Below are 16,921 nucleotides of genomic sequence, written 5' to 3'. Positions count from 1 at the left end.
AAACGAAATCTTGTTAGAAATTGAGTTTATAAATTCTGGCAATGGTTTTTCACAAGTTAGTCATATATTGAACCATCACCCTGCTATAATTCTCCCCATTGGATTTGGTGGAAATGTCACCTGCTTATTCTGACCTGCCTACTAAGCCTAGTTCTTTGCCTGAAGCAAAGAACTGAAGCAATAGCAAAGCAATCAAAAAAATTTACTTTCTTTCGATAGGGAGAACCAGGAAGACCAGGCAGAAATGGAGACCGTGGAACCCCTGGAATACCGGTATGGAAAAGCACCCAATAAAAATGTTGTTTTAACCAAAGGTTTTCTTTTCCCATTTTAAGTTGGTCAAGTGAACATGATACACAATAAACATTGGCTTGTGCCCTTCATACAGTATGTATGGGTTTTATTGATCTTTCTATATCTGCATATTTAGGGTCACAAGGGCCACCCTGGAATGCCTGGGATGCCTGGGATGAAAGGTCAACGAGTAAGTATTGAGTATATTGAGTACAGCTGAGTCTGTTACTCCACTTGAATCAGTGTTGCACTGTTGTGCTCTTTCAGTCATCAATTCCCAGCTAAAGAGACTGGTTCATACAATTAAAGATCAATTTCTGAGCAATGTAATCTGGCCTTCCATAACAGAGACTGTTAAATTTTATCTTGTTACCTCAGTTGTGGAGCTCCATCCCAAATGTTGGGCTGAAGCATGCTCTCCAGAAAAACATCCTCTCTTAACTGGCCATGGAGAGATGGAGGATCCAGAATTTTCTTTCAAAATGTGTTCCAACTGATGATAGCACTATTAAAATATTAAAATATTATTATAAAATATTATTATAAAAATATTTTTTAAACCCACTTATACAGGTTTATCTTGAAGGTTAATATTTTGCCAAGAGCAATTAAGTTTTTCAGAATGCAAAAGGAATACTATTCACAGATATGGCTTCCCTTTCCCACAGGGTTTCGATGGAAAAGATGGTGCCAAAGGCGACAGCGGTGCTCCTGGTCCAAAGGTAAAAAACTGTAGCATCATCTTTGCAATAGATAGAGCAAAACCCTCAGTCATTTTTTATTTATCTACATTTTGCATATTATACAATTATATGCAAATATTTTGCAATTATAAAAATCCATTAAACATTATACAAACTGATTGAATATCTCCACTAAAAGCATGAGAACCATTCTAAAGGAGTCAGAATTTCTGAACAACATCATGTCCCGATTTTCCAGCTGTTACAAAAATGAGATTCCAAAATGAAAAACATGCCTGGATCATCTCACTTTATTTCATACTATTAAAGGACTGAGTCTTCCTGATTTGTTTGTTTGTTTGTTTCTATTTAAATATTTTGTTCTGGCACTTGTTTAGACTTCTCAGACCTCACAGACCTCAATTCATGCTGAGGATACTCAGCACCATGCAGAAAGGGGCAACGGATTGGCGTGTCTTGTTTCTATGTCTCGTCAGTGTGAATAAACCAAAAAATGTTCTCAGCAAAGTTCATTCTGTCATTGGTGTTTTCTTTCCATAACAGGGTGAAACTGGTCTTCCTGGAGCAAATGGATCACCAGGCCAACCGGTAAATATATGTATCCTGTAGTATTTAAATGCAAGTGCCAATGGCACTTCCCATATAACTGAGTTACTTATCTTTCTTTTTACTTTAATTACCCCACCACATGCATAGAACAATACTGAGATAATGCAAATAAGAGTAATGTCTCTTCGTTCAGCCATATTATTTTGGAAGCCATTTAACAGACTTGTTTTCTTATGTTTTCTAGGGACCGAGAGGTCCAGCTGGCGAAAGAGGAAGACCTGGGAATCCTGGTGGTCCTGTAAGTAATTGCAGCTGTTGTTCTTATGCAGGAGCAGCATGTATTTTGTTTCAATACATTGAGAATTCTCAACTTCATAGATTTACATTAAAACAGTTGTAATGCAAAGGATTAGAAAACTATATAACATCTGTGAAATCATACATGAAAACTTTTCAGTCCCCAGTTAAAGATGTAACACTTCTAACTCACAACATGTTCACCATATTATTCTCTATTTCCTGTTTTTAAATTAATAGATTCCACATTGAGGGAGAGTTCAGTGTTTCAGCACAAGCTCAGGTTCAGCCAAGAGGAATAGGGAGGAGGAGTGGAAGCAAAGGGCAGCAGCAGAAGGCAGAGAGAGGAAAAACTGCAATTTCAGAAGTAACTTGCAGGAAAAATATAAAATTCATCTTTGACTGAGATTAGGGAATGCATTCTTTGCTCTGAAAGAAGTCATATTTCATAGCAAAGTACAGCTAAAATATAATAACCAGCAACTTGTTCATACAAACGCTACATGACCTGAGCAGCGGACCTGGTCTAACATGTCTAAAAGACAGTCAGCAGGATTTAAATCCTACCACTGTTTGTTAGGTTTTTGGAGTGAGATTTTAATCTTTTATGTGAATTAGAAGTAACTGTTACTTTGAAATATATGTCTGTTGTGATCTTATGTATTTTACCTTAAGAATGTCCTCACAGATGATGCTTTGTAACTGTCACTTCCTCAAGAAATGTAGTAAGGATACATTTTTGCATCTTGCTGTCTCATCATTACAGTACAAGTCACATTGGATATTTCTTCACAAAATATTTAGTTACCTATTATTTTAGAATTTCACAGTTGAGGCATCCTTGGGTCTTGGTCAACTAAGTGGGAATGTACGGACACAAAAATATGGTCTATGAGTCATGGGCAGTAAAACATGTGGGGTCTGTGTCTGGGGTAGTGCTCTGTACCAAATACCTCTTTTCTTTCTGTAGGGTGCCCATGGCAAAGATGGCTCTCCAGGAGCAGCAGGCCCACCAGTAAGATGATTTACAGATGTTTGACTTTAAGCATTTGTATTGCACAAGACTAGTTACTTCTACCTGATATTCTGCAGCGCTGGCAAACCCAAAACTGGGGGTGCACTGGTTTAAGAATTAACAGTTTGTTTAATTATCACAGAATCACAGAATTATATTTCATAAATGTGTTGGTTAAGATATTTGAAGCATACAGTGCAATAGGAGAACTGTAAATCAGAAAATGCATAAATCCAAACCAGATTGTACAAATATAGATGGATAGAATGGCTGTTCTCTATACAGATCAAATTTTGCATGGTCTCAATCAAATATTTTATTTCGCTGTCTGAGGTGGGCAAAAATTTTTCTCTTCCATCTGCCTAGAAACCTGAGCAGGCCCACTTGTATGTGTAACAGCTATATTAGCTTTTTTTTTTCTCCTAAACCTATTTTATAATTAGAAGAAATTTTGAACTTTTTTATAACTTAAACTCTTTAATGAAAGCTTTCATGAGTTTTAAATTTACAGCACAGAAATTTAGCTGAACATGTAAAAAGTCAGGGTAACTTAGATGTAGGTGTGATATTTTAAGACTAGCCAAACTTCTACAACATGATTTACATTTGTGATTTTGCCAGGTGTTTCCCTACTCAGAGGAAAATCTCATAATCAGACATATATTTAACTTAAGATTAATTCCATATGGATTTTACCTTTTGCATTAATAGTATTTCTTTCACTTTTAAGGGTCCCCCAGGTCCCCCTGGAACTTCAGGATTTCCAGGCTCTCCAGGTTTTAAGGTATTCAGCTAAAGATGCATACTAATACAGGATTTGGTCCTTTCTCTAGTTAGCCAGCCTATGTCACTATACATCTTTATTTTATGAACCCCTCCTTTTCCTGGCTGCTATTACACTGTTTGCGAGCCTAGAACTGTTGTGTTTTCATATGCAGCACAAGATAAACCTTATTCTCATCACTTCCAAGAATACCCACCCCAAAACATGGTTAAGTGGTAGACCCAATGCTTTATTTTGCATTATAGGAGGGGCTCAAGTGAACTTCCCACGACTAGAGGAGCTGTGCTGCATGTGCTGGCTGGAGTGCATGGGTACCTTGTGCCTCAGCACCAGGGTCACCATGCTGATCTGGCTCTTGCACTCAGGTGATGATGGTGGTAACCTTCTCAAATCACACAAAGATGCCACAGTACAGGAAGAAACCATGAAGCTAATACTGATTGCCCTGAAGACAAGACTAAAATCCACTCATATTCTCCTTTTACTGTTTTTCTGTAGGGTGAAACTGGTCCTCCTGGTCCTGCTGGTTCTAGTGGTAGTCCTGGAGAGAGAGGAGAACCTGGTCCTCAAGGTCAAGCTGGGCCACCTGGGCCTCAGGTACCTAAATACCTCAGGGGAACTGAGAAGTATTGTGCCATCTGCTCTTCAAGAAGCTCTACACGTACTTTAGTTTAGTCGTAGGTTAGCAGCATCAGTTATTTATACTTTTTTTTTTTTTTCAGGGCCCTCCTGGAAGAGCTGGAAGCCCTGGCAACAAGGGTGAAATGGTGGGTACTTTTCGTATCTCTGTCTTTTGCTGCACTATGTTGGTGAGGGCCGCCGTTTGGACTGGGATTCCAACAATGCCATCATCTCTTCATCTCTGTCTGCTGTTCACTCCCTGCAGGGACCTGCTGGTATTCCTGGTGCTCCTGGTCTGCCAGGAGGACGTGGTCTTCCTGGTCCTCCTGGTACAAGTGGAAGCCCTGGAGCAAAAGGCACTCCGGTGAGTTACTGGTATTCATTACAATGGTGGTACGAACAAATATGGTGGAAGTAGTTCTGATACCATTAAAAATAAATTTTTTAATTTGGCCTATTCACTTGAGATGGTCTAATAAATTATTTTACAATAAAAATAGGCAATTATTATTATACATATATAATATATTTATCTGGCACACATTTGTATAATGCTATATAAGAAAATTACACATAAATATCATAATATTTATTTGTTTTCCTAAATTATCCATCAATTCTGAAACACACAACAAAAATAGCTTGTCTAAAATGGCTATGTTAGACAAAATCTGTTGGTTTAAAATCCTAACTTCACCTGTTTAAATTCCCATGGGCTGAGTCCTCAGGCCGCTATACCTCGTGAGTTGTACCTACTTTTACACTGCCATTTACCCCAGCAGGCTCTTTCCTGAAAGCCTTACAGCACACACAGTTCTTTTTCAGATAAACTACTCAGAGGCTTCAAGTAAAAGACTCAAAGATGTCTGAAATAACTCAGAAACAGAGATAAAATTTTACTCAGTGGTGTTTAAGACAGGATCACTTTTTTCCTTTACTCAATTTTTAAGAAGCCTCATTAATCCATACATGCATGCACGCCCCATCCAGGTTAAACTAGTGCATGCTAATTCCTTTGAAGAATGTAAAATAATAAATGTGAGTCAATAATTTGAAAGATATCATGTTTATTTCTTAGTATTTTAGTACACTAGTTGCTCTAGAATAATACCCTGTTGCAATCCATAATTTTAATGGGATTTTATCCTGTTTAGGGAGAACCTGGTAAGAATGGTGCAAAAGGAGATCCAGGGCCAAAAGGCGAGCGTGTAAGTGATTTTAAAATGTGTTCAAAGACTTTGTCCAAGGAAGTCTGAACCCTGAATCATTCCTCATATGAAACCTGGGGAGTGGTTTTTTGGTGAATTCTAACTTCACTGGTAGGCTCTTTTTTTGTTATTACCAGGGTGAAAATGGTACCCCAGGTGCTCCTGGACCTCCTGGTGAGGAAGGCAAAAGAGGTGCAAATGGTGAACCCGGCCAGAATGGCATACCTGGTACACCTGGAGAAAGGGTAAGCTGCTGGAGATGACCATGCACATGAAGTACATTCTGAGTTAATACAGAGACAGCAAAAACTGGTGTTCAAAATACTTTGAGGAGAAATTTGGCTCCATATCTGTTCTCAGCAAATTCCAGATAAGAAACTGGGTTATGAAACTGGGGAGAATTCTTATTTAGTTCCTCACCTGAATTGCAGCGCTTGGATCTATCTCAGTCTGAACTAAATTAATTAATTTTTTTTTTATATTGAAGAAGCAGTGATCTTAGATACCTGGAAGTTCTATCAAAAAAATTGGGCTGAAAAGCAACCATAAACTGTGAGAACTACATGGTGGGGGAGATTTTTTTCAAAATTACTTCTCAGTTAACAAAAATGAACAATTACAAAACTTCAGCTCTCAAAAGTGAAATTAATGCAACTTCTTCTACGTTCAAGGTATGGCTTCATGCCATCATGTTTATTGTCAATAGATCTTAAATGTTGATAATGTCAATAACGATATTGTCAGGATGTCTTCTACGTTATAGCATACTTATTGACAACAGGTTTTTTAGCTAGCAGATTCAATAACTTTCCAAAGAGCTTTCTCACAAAGGAATTCCTGAATTGTTTTATTCAACAAAACAAATAGCAACACCCTGACAATTTTTAGATTTGTGTTTCCATCTGAACCAAAGGAAATTGTGCTGCCTTATTTATAACTCCTAATTTAAGAATTTATTGCAGTATTTGCTGAAGCTGTGAGGAAACCAAAGAATTATAGTGAATAGATTATTCATATTAATTAAATAAATGGGGCTGCAAATTAAATTTTATAACTCAAATTTCTTGTAAGCAATGAAGATAGTAAATATAAATATTAAAACAATACAATAGAGTTCTTTTCAGTATTGAATTAGAAGAAAATAATTGTTCAAGACCGAATGTGTTGTTTTATTTTTGATATGAAGTTAGAAAACTCATCAGTAAAGTAACTGATGCATGGCTGTTTAAAAATAATGGAGGATGGGCTATTATTTCAACGAGATGGTTATATCCAAAGTGAAAATAATTCTGTAGGCTTTCTTGCTACATTGAAATGTCATTTACATCTATTTCTTTCATTAATTTTCATAATATGGTGAATAATGGTAGATAGTTTAGAAAAAAAAAAAACAGTTGCCATTACCTAAGTCATATTGCCTATGATCCATATTTTGTTCTTTTATTTGGCAGGGCTCCCCCGGTTTCCGTGGCTTACCCGGTAGCAATGGACTTCCAGGTGAAAAGGTATGTCTTCCTTTAAAAAAAACCCCAAACTTCTGGAGGATGCATGTGAGTTTGAATGGACAATTTTATATTCAATATGATGCTGATTTCCTTGCTGTGAATTTCAACATCTCGTTTGTAGGGTCCTGCAGGTGAACGTGGTAGCCCAGGTCCTTCTGGCCCCGGTGGACCCCCAGGAGAGCGTGGACAAGATGGAGGCCCAGGTCTTCCCGGAATGAGAGTAAGACAGGACATCTCCAAGAAAATGAGATAAACTCTATTAGAGATGTCTCTTCTCAGCTGATATAATGGAGGAGTCCAATTTGAAAAAATTTCTATTCATTCCTTTAAGTAGAGTACATATATTCATAGTGTAATAGATAACCATGCAGAGACATAGGGCATTCAGAGAACATCTGTCACAAGTGAGTGAGGAAGCTTGTAAGAAGCCTAACATGCTCCTCAGTTCTCAGAGTATGACATGTACTATCCTGAGATATGGCTTTAATGTGAATTAACATTGGATAGTTTTCTGTATTGTCTATTTACATTTAAGCAATTTTTATAATTTATTATGAAATGCTTTATGTTTATTACGTTTACTAGGTATTTGGATTACTGTATTTAAATATATGCATCTTTAAATAATTAAGTAGGCTTAAATTTAACATTTAAATAACTAAATTATACCTTAATTTGAATATTTTAATATGCTTAAGTATTTAACTTATATTTCTTTCTTATTTGCAGTTAAGGCAAATAAGCTGTTGGTCAGATTTTCATAGATAACCTCTTGTGTAATATGTACAGAATGTAACAACATCCTGTGAGCTATACTAAGAATTAGCAACTTTGACAAAAAAATACCTTGAAATTCAAAGGCTAGCCTGACTGTGGGCTTCTGGGAGCTAAACAAGATTTTACTGGAAATAAAAATGAATTATTTAAAATATAACAAAAAATATGTTTAAAAATATAAAACAAGTTAACTAAAATATGTTATAAATTATATTGCTTTTTAAGTAGAGGTACATAGTCAAAATTGTTTCATTCCTTGACTGTTACCATCTGAAACTGTTTTCTTCCCAAATAATGGAAGAATACAATTTTTGTGCACATTGATTAATGTCCAATGCCTTGATTATATACAATTATTCTCAGAGAAAGCGATAAACTCCCAACAAAAGAATTTGTTAGCTTTCTCCAATCTTTCCCCTTAATGGAATGGGGGGGAAATGGGAGGAGTTTTTTAAAGAGGTTAAAATCAAGCCAGTAGTTTAAAATGTATCTTTATATATTTTTATATAGTTGTATTTATGTATTGTAGCTTAATACAACACATTTTAAAATGAAGAATAACACTTTTTCCCTTCAATTGCAGGGTTTGCCCGGAATTCCAGGAAGCCCTGGAAGCGATGGGAAACCTGGCCCTCCAGTATGTACATTGTGCAAATATTTTATACTAGACCTCCTACTGACTTACCTTCATCCCACAGTACCTATATGACAGGTTGTTATCACAGTCAGATTAATTGCCTCTTTTTATGTTTGTTTTAATTGCCAGAGCACTTTATATGCTGTGTCATTGTAATAACATTCTGTAAATCTTGTCATTTGTTACTACTTAAAATACAGAGAATACAGATTAGTTGAAATGCAAAACACATAACAAGTTTTGAATGACAATGCCTCTAGCCTGATCTCACCCTCACTCACTATTTAATGAGTCTTGGATATTCATTTATTTCATCTAACAGACACCATGTCTTCATTTCTTTTTTGCTTATCCCAGGGTAATCAGGGTGAACCTGGCCGCTCTGGTCCACCTGGCCCCCCAGGCCCACGTGGTCAACCAGGTGTAATGGGTTTCCCTGGTCCTAAGGGCAATGAGGTGAGTGGGATTTCTTCACTTCTCCTGTGCTTATGTTTGATCAGTCACCTGTTAAGTTGCTCTATACTGGGGCTATCTGGTGCTGCAGCTTTGTTATTGTATGCTGACCAGAGCAGGTATGCTAAAGGTGATCTTTCTCTTTTATAAGGGTGCACCAGGTAAGAATGGAGAAAGAGGCCCTGGTGGACCACCTGGAACACCTGTAAGTTTTATTAACATTTTGCTTAATTATATAATAATTTAATAATGACATAATATTGATTAATAATAATTTTGTGACTCGCATTTTATCAACCATACCCATAGCCTAACTTTGTCTTTGTGTAGGGTCCTGCTGGGAAGAATGGTGATGTTGGCCTCCCGGGTCCTCCTGGACCTACTGTAAGTGTGGTAGTCCCATAAGAGGCAATTATCAGTTATTGGCAAGGTAGTCTGGCATCTACAGCTAGACACTGTGAATTTAGGGGAAGGAAAATACTTTTACTGGTATAAAGAAATGTCGTTTTGTGAGGACAAATGAAAGACCTCTTCTTTGCTATTTTAATAAATTAATATTCAAAGCTTTGTTAGGAGAAACCTGGGTCAGATATACCTGGTATAAGTTGAAATGAAAAGTCAATTTAGAGCTTTTGGAGATCTACCACCTTTTCAAATTGAAGCATATTATTGCTCCCTTTAATGTTTATCAGAGCTAGCATTTCAGACTAGTATCAAGTATAAATGTGTCTGCTGAATTACACCTAACAGTTGGAATGAAAAGAGTAAATACCAGAATACCAAGATACATTAATCTTCGGGATTGTGCAATCATCACCATCAGATCATGATAAGGAGACATAGATAGAGGTGGCATGGAGCTGTTCATATGTTGAAATGTTCTCAGAATATTTCTTTCTCTCTCTCTCTCTCTCTTTCTCTCTCTCTCTCTCTTTCTCTCTCTCTCTCTCTCTTTCTCTCTCTCTCTCTCTCTTTCTCTCTCTCTCTCTCTCTTTCTCTCTCTCTCTTTTGTTTGATTCTAGGGTGCTTCTGGGGATAGAGGAGAACCAGGACCACCAGGTCCACCCGGCCTCCAGGTGCTGTGTGTTTATTGTTTACTGGTTTCTGATTCTTTTTAATAGACTAACACATACACATACACTCACACTCAAAATGGAGGCAACTAAACATTTTCATTAGGGTGCATGTCATCATATTTTTGAAGACAGATTAACCACTTGACAAAAGTTATTCCTTGGTATTTCATAATTTTTAGATGGCTAGCTCAGTAGACTATGCCACATAAAACCTCTAGCTATCAAATTAGCATCTCCCACTTTGTAAAGGATTGGAATGACTTAAGTACACATCTTGATGCAAAAAAATTTTGCTAAATAGGAACATGCATAATTTATCTATGTAGGAGATGATAATACTGTTCCTTCATATAGGGATTGCCTGGTGGACCAGGACCAGCTGGAGAGAATGGAAAGCCTGGAGAACCAGTAAGCAGTAGTTCCTTTTTATTTTTTTCTAAAACAATGAAAAATATATGAAAAGCTCTTCTTAGACGACGTTTCCAAATTCAGGCAGCAATCAGCACTCTGCAGAGCAGAGGAGTCTGCTTTAAGGGATAATAGGTGAGAGAAATAGGGTACCAACCACAATGCAGATTTACTAAGTAAAGTGTATGGACAACCTGCATTTATTTTCTCATAAACAGGGGCCAAAAGGTGATGTTGGAGGACCCGGATTCCCCGGCCCTAAGGTAAACCCTACAGCAATGGTTCTATAATTACATTAAGGAACTAATGAACTATGGGCCTGACTACATAGAATAACACATTTCTTTGCCACAGGGTGAAAATGGTATCCCAGGTGAACGTGGTGCACAGGGTCTTCCAGGACCTCCTGGAGCAAGAGGTGGGCCAGGTCCTGCTGGCTCAGAAGGTGCCAAGGTACCCACAGACTTACTTGCTTCCTGCTATTATGTGCATCATTCAGGTTCTTTTTTTTTTTTTTTAATCTTTTCCAATTATTTTTTGTTACTCTCAGGGTCCTCCTGGACCCCCTGGTGCTCCTGGAGGCACAGGGCTGCCTGGCTTACAGGGAATGCCAGGAGAAAGAGGACCTTCTGGAAGTCCTGGACCAAAAGGGGACAAGGTAACACACACATACACACCCACACACACGATCTGCCAATTTTATGCTAACTCACTGTTAGCTTCCCACAATGCACTGGTTTTATTCACGTCTGCACTTTTGGCCTGGTGACAGAGGTACTGACTGTGTATCAGTACTGTTGATTTAGCAGTGTGATAGGGGACCTGTATGTTAAAAAAACTATAGGATTTTTCACCTGGTTTAATACATGCTAGATATTGTTCTGTGTTAGATCTCTTGGGGAGGGGTACATTATAACAGTTCTAATTAAGCTAATAAACAATTAGAACAGTTCATACCATGGGCAAACAGTTTGACATAGACTCAATTTTGAATCAATTTGGGCTTTTTTCCATCAAAGTATTCAGTATCTGATGCTGAATACTGGGCAGAGTGTCATCTCCAATTTTAGATTTGTATGATCACGACAAGGAAATCTGAGATACCCTCACTGTGAGATCCTCTCCTCAGTAATGTTTGTTGGTTTGTTTTTTCCCCCTTATGCTTGCCTCATGCTTGCCTTTTGCTTATGCTTTTTACATCTTGTGCTTGCTAGGGTGAACCTGGTGGCAAAGGTGTTGATGGCCTTCCTGGTACAAGAGGAGAGAGAGTAAGTAGTCTTTAAACAGCTAACAGTTTATCATTTAGCTTTACATAGTCTACACTTAGAACATGAGTAGACTTATACTGAATAAATACCATACAGAGAGGTAACATAGTGATCCCATTGTGTTCCATTCCAGCAGTGCAAATCTGGCTTCATATACTAAATTAGACTTAATACTAGTTTTTGTGATTACAGCTGCTAGGGTAGATATAATAGATATTTTTTTTTTTGCAAGCAGAAGATTACAATTAATTGGGACAATATTTTGGAGGGAAAACACCAATACAAAAGTAGAGAAAATGTTACTAGCTTCCTAAATCTAGCTGACTGATGAGGAAAATGCTGGTTATAATGAAGCAAAAAAAGACATCTTGATAGTAAGTATTCTCATATAGAATACTTCTACAGATTACTTTATACAATACGTTTATATATCTCTATCACATATACACATAAAATAGACACTTGAAATACATATATTTAAGGACTACATGCAAGTATATATACATCAAAATAATGAGGGATGACAAATACAAAAATGCAGCTTGTATGAGTTGGAAGAAATACAAAAATGTGGTTCAAACCATTGGGTACATATTAAATTCTCAAGAAAGAAAAGTCAGGAAGCCAGTCAAGATGTTGAACATATACTGAAGAAATATGGACCAATTATCTATAGGAAAAGTTAGGTCAATGGATAATTTTACTGTCTACCATTGAAGGAGGCCTATTAAATTCAGGTGATTTTGGATTAGGTTTAGATGGTGGGGGAAAAATATAAAAAAGATAAATCAATTGGAGATCTCTCACATTGCAAAATGGTGTAATCTTGGCAGTGTCACTCCAAAACGTAATGTGCAACAACACACTGGCATTGTAGACTTACTTCTATTTAAATATCTTTGGCAACCTGTTTACACTTAAACATAAATGTTATTGATCAAAACAGAGGAATTAACATTGTCTTATTTTGATACAAAATATACTGTTTTCTAATTTCTTAGGGTAATGTAGGTCCCATCGGTCCTCCTGGTCCTGCCGGCCCACCTGGAGAGAAGGTAAAGCGTCCTCTGTAATGATGTTTGATACCATAAACAGTCAGACTCAGGGCTGTCTAAAGACTAAAAACACCTAGTAATCATTCTTATTCCTTACAGGGAGAACCTGGTCCAGCAGGTGGCCCAGGTCCAGCGGGTTCCCGTGGTGGTCCTGTAAGTGACAGTACTTTTCTCTGAGTAGAACTTTACTACGGCTTCTCTAGCCTAGTGTAGACATCAGTGTTGCACGTACCCTAACAGGAATACTTGTGGCTTGAGTTGAAAATAAATGAAGCACATTCGGCTCCTGTTGACTCTTGGGATTTACGTGTGCTAAGGACTTCAGAAAATCAAGTCTTTTACACTGTAAAGGGGTCAGAGGACTGCAGTGACAGATCAGGGCAAGAGTGTGAGCAATAGTTGTTTCCATCTTGTCTTACAGCTAAATAAAGTTTTAAAAATACTCTTGTTCTTATATTTAGATTTTAGATTGATAAAACAGCACATCTGGATCTGAGTTGGATCTGAGAAACAACATGAATTGTGCTCAGGGTTTATACAGGTGTAACTGAGATCAGTTTGTCGCACTTCAGATAACTATCAGATAATTCCCGAACAGTTTTTTTTAGAGCTCAGGAGTAACTGTTGTTTTGGGTTTGGTTTTCTGCCTCCAAAGGCTGATAAGACAAAGAAACTTCAGCAGTACTCATGGGAGTGTTCTCTAACCTGTAAAGAGAAGCCTATCTCTCTAAAATCTTCCATTGCTGACATGTTGTTTTCTACAGGGCGAACGAGGAGAACAAGGTCTTCCTGGACCTGCTGGCTTCCCTGGAGCTCCAGTAAGTAAAAATACTTACAAGTGATTAAATGTGATTATCAGTTTTTAGTTTCTCTAAGTTCATCCACATCTCCAAAAGGCTTGCTGTAACCCCTTCAATATACATATCTGCTACATACATTTGATTCATTTACTGCTTTTTCTGTATTCAGTCACACATAAAGCAACATTTATTTATGCTTCCATTCCTGTACTGGTAGACCAATAGCGTTCAACTGCATTCACATTTAATTTAATATTTAAATTCCCTTCAGAAAGGCTCTTGGATAATGTTTCTAATCACAATGATATCATCTGCATTTTTTGAGTCATAATATTACAATATCATTTTTCTATAGGGCCAAAACGGGGAACCTGGTGGGAAAGGAGAAAGAGGCCCACCTGGTCTAAGAGGCGAGGCTGGACCCCCTGGAGCTGCAGGTCCACAAGGTGGTCCCGGTGCACCTGTAAGTTTTAGCTGTTCCTTATTGCTACAAAGAGAAGTTCCTTCAGTTCTTCCTCAGCCTCAAAGTGGCTGGGCCGAAGGGCAAGCATTTGAGATGTCTGAAACTTAATGATACTTCCTATAATTTTAATCTATTTATCAAATAATTTGCTTTATCTATTTACTTCCATGTAGGGTCCACCTGGTCCTCAAGGAATAAAAGGAGACCGTGGAACTCCTGGAGGCCCTGTGAGTATTTCTTTGACTTAGTCACTGATAAATGACTATCTATTACAACAAACATGATGTAAATGAAAAACAAGACCTTCAGTAACTTTAATATCTGCAGTTCAAGAGTAATCAAAGAGTTCCAGAAGGAGTAAAGTTGAGGTGTTTAGTAATCTGGATTATACTTGTTTTAATATAAGTAAGGTGCCAAAATAACTTTTGGCACAATGACCTAAAGCTATAACATGGCTTATCTCAACAGTTATTAGATGTACATGCTGTCTCTGTTAAGTTCCTCAGAGCCCATTAGTTCACCTTTGAGGAACATATGGGACCTTCCAGTGGGGGGGAAGGTAAAAAAAGTAATCAACTTCTTCCAGGACATTTTAATCAGATTTTAAGCAAAACAGCTAAATATAATTCAAAGTCAACTGTTGTATAAAAATCTATTTGTTAATGTTTTTCTAATATTCAGAAAATGACAACTAAAAGTATTGATCTCTCATAGGGTGCTGCTGGTTTTCCTGGTGCTCGTGGTCTACCTGGTCCCCCTGGTAACACTGTAAGTTGTCTTATCCCCCTTTGCTTTTATTCTTACCTTGAGGATATATTTGGACATATATTAATATATTCAACTATATTAAGCTGTATATACCTTGACACGAATATAACATTAGCAAAAGCACCCTGAATATTATGTTGGGGCTTAGCAAAACACTGCAAAAGAGACTTTACTCTCCTCTTATTTCACATGGACTGTCTTGATACTCCTCCTTCTATTAGGGTTTTTTTCCAAAGCCCATCAGTTAGTGAAGTCCTTCTCCTGGATCAGGTGCTTGAGTATTTCTGTTGGTGGTAGACATGCTGTCTTCTATCTTGCTCTTTTATGATGCAAGAAATATTCAGTTCAGGATTTTGAACTGGTATGCATTTTCAGAACTACATTTTGTAGATCACTGTTGAGAATTTTTTTATTTGCCAGTAGAATGGTCTCGTAGTTTAGCCCCATTTAGCAACAGAGCACCACTCAGCCACTTGCTCACTCCCCCCACCCTAGTAGGATGGGGTGGAGAATCAGAACAGCAAAAGTAAGAAAAGTTGTAGGTTGAGATAAGAACGATTTAATACAAAGTATAAAGAATACAGTGGATGTACCCATGTTAAAAGGAAAATTATACATTATCCTTTGTATGGTAACTGAGATATAAAGTAAGAAAACTTTTTAATATTTGAATGAACAGATGTTTATTTTCTGTCCTATGGTTACAGACAGATGCAAAGTAGAATATTGCTGAATAAAAAGAAAAAGTAGAGTTTTTATTTAAGGCGCCATTAAAGTCACCATAATTCTTTCCATTGATTGGCTAAGCTAACTGTTTTAATGAAAGACATTCATTTTGCATGTGTCCAAGTCATCACCTTAAATGTGTCTGGCATGAGTGATTCAAGAAATCAGTGGGATCTGCAACTATTTCAAATTTCTGTGGCAGACCCTTGGGTAAGGAATGTGTATCTTGTGTTGGGTGCATTAGAAACACTGTGCATCCACATTCTGCAGGTATTGTATTATGCAAACCATATGCCCAGACTGTAGGGAGAAAAAAAAAAAAAGTTTTGAAAGTGGTAGGTGAAAGAATTCTCTTTATAAGACCAGATCAGGTTTGGGTGCATAGAGGTTGGACCCTAAATCTACCTTCAAGCAATGGACCAAGTCTGACCAGCTTTCATGAGGAAAGATCAACACCAGTAAGCGTGTGCTACTGTTTCAGATAACACGTCTCACACTCTTCTGTTTAAAATTCCTTTTAGGGCACTCCAGGTCCCCCAGGTAATGCAGGGCCTGCAGGCAAGGATGGGCCTCCTGGACCTCCTGGTAGTGCTGGTGCTCCTGGCAGTCCAGGACCTGCTGGAGTAAGAGGTGAGCCTGGTGTACCAGGCGAAAAAGGGCCACCAGGCGCACGAGGAGAAAGGGTAAGTACATGTCCAGCCAGGGACTGTTATACTAATTGACAGGAATTATGTCTCTCACAAACAAGAAGCGAGTTATTGAACATTGAAGATCCTCAGTATTGACTGATCTGACCTTTTCCTAAACAGGGGCCACAAGGAGAAACAGGTCACCCAGGCAGCTCTGGTCTCCGGGGTGGCACAGGTTTGCCAGGTCTGCGTGGCCCGATTGGTCCAGCCGGTATGGCCGGTCCCAAGGTGAGAGTGCATTCACTGCAGCAATAGCCTCAAAACTAATGCAATGACTGTAATCCAGCTGCTAAAAATAGCTTAGTGTTACAAAAAGTAGTGAATGTGTTGTATTTTTAGTCCAGAAACTACAGAACTTACAGTTATTTAAAATGTTCAGTTACAAGCAGCTGTAGGATGTGAGGTTGTCTTTAGTCTCTATTACCCGGAGTCCTGGATCAGATTTTCTAGAAGTATATAACCAGCTTTGCCCACTTAAGGAGGGCAATGGGCTACAAACTCCTCTTGAGACAAGAACTGAGTCATAGTTTCACCAACCGCACGTTGTTTATTTAATTCTCAATATGTGTTTTGCTTAAATATTATGACCCAAACAGGCAAATACTTTCACCTCCCTCCAGAAAAGGTGGTGTGAAGCTTGGTTTGTATTTTATAGCTAATATTGTGATAGACCAGCATTTTTGTAACTGCTTTGGCTGTTGTTTTTGGGCACTTAAGAAGAGACATACCCATTTCTTTTTCTTAGTTGACAAAACAATAAGGAACGTTCCTTGGGTTCAATGTCCTTGCAAGAATATTACTAGTGATGACCAAGCCAGTCTGGC

The 16,921-nt window shown here is 37.9% G+C and overlaps 1 protein-coding gene across 2 annotated transcripts in view; it reads left to right on the top strand.

Moving 5' to 3' along the window:
• COL3A1 (collagen type III alpha 1 chain) overlaps positions 1–16,921 on the top strand; it is a 53,911-nt gene that overhangs the window by 28,558 nt on the left and 8,432 nt on the right. For both annotated transcript variants that reach the window (XM_064452031.1, XM_064452029.1), the window contains 32 exons: positions 220–273; positions 431–484; positions 963–1,016; positions 1,542–1,586; positions 1,792–1,845; positions 2,815–2,859; positions 3,590–3,643; positions 4,142–4,240; positions 4,366–4,410; positions 4,530–4,628; positions 5,419–5,472; positions 5,610–5,717; positions 6,924–6,977; positions 7,099–7,197; positions 8,338–8,391; positions 8,749–8,847; positions 8,996–9,049; positions 9,175–9,228; positions 9,867–9,920; positions 10,275–10,328; positions 10,547–10,591; positions 10,683–10,781; positions 10,879–10,986; positions 11,543–11,596; positions 12,598–12,651; positions 12,751–12,804; positions 13,416–13,469; positions 13,807–13,914; positions 14,088–14,141; positions 14,629–14,682; positions 15,930–16,091; positions 16,218–16,325. In XM_064452031.1, coding sequence (XP_064308101.1) covers positions 220–273; positions 431–484; positions 963–1,016; positions 1,542–1,586; positions 1,792–1,845; positions 2,815–2,859; positions 3,590–3,643; positions 4,142–4,240; positions 4,366–4,410; positions 4,530–4,628; positions 5,419–5,472; positions 5,610–5,717; positions 6,924–6,977; positions 7,099–7,197; positions 8,338–8,391; positions 8,749–8,847; positions 8,996–9,049; positions 9,175–9,228; positions 9,867–9,920; positions 10,275–10,328; positions 10,547–10,591; positions 10,683–10,781; positions 10,879–10,986; positions 11,543–11,596; positions 12,598–12,651; positions 12,751–12,804; positions 13,416–13,469; positions 13,807–13,914; positions 14,088–14,141; positions 14,629–14,682; positions 15,930–16,091; positions 16,218–16,325 — 2,241 coding nt within the window. The remainder of the gene's footprint in view (positions 1–219; positions 274–430; positions 485–962; positions 1,017–1,541; positions 1,587–1,791; positions 1,846–2,814; positions 2,860–3,589; positions 3,644–4,141; positions 4,241–4,365; positions 4,411–4,529; positions 4,629–5,418; positions 5,473–5,609; positions 5,718–6,923; positions 6,978–7,098; positions 7,198–8,337; positions 8,392–8,748; positions 8,848–8,995; positions 9,050–9,174; positions 9,229–9,866; positions 9,921–10,274; positions 10,329–10,546; positions 10,592–10,682; positions 10,782–10,878; positions 10,987–11,542; positions 11,597–12,597; positions 12,652–12,750; positions 12,805–13,415; positions 13,470–13,806; positions 13,915–14,087; positions 14,142–14,628; positions 14,683–15,929; positions 16,092–16,217; positions 16,326–16,921) is intronic.

Source organism: Phalacrocorax carbo, chromosome 5 (genome assembly GCF_963921805.1).
Source record: "Phalacrocorax carbo chromosome 5, bPhaCar2.1, whole genome shotgun sequence".
NCBI classification, from domain to species: Eukaryota; Metazoa; Chordata; class Aves; order Suliformes; family Phalacrocoracidae; genus Phalacrocorax; species Phalacrocorax carbo.
The sequence above is the reverse complement of the archived record's forward strand: the minus strand, read 5'-3'. Positions and strand labels throughout refer to the sequence as shown.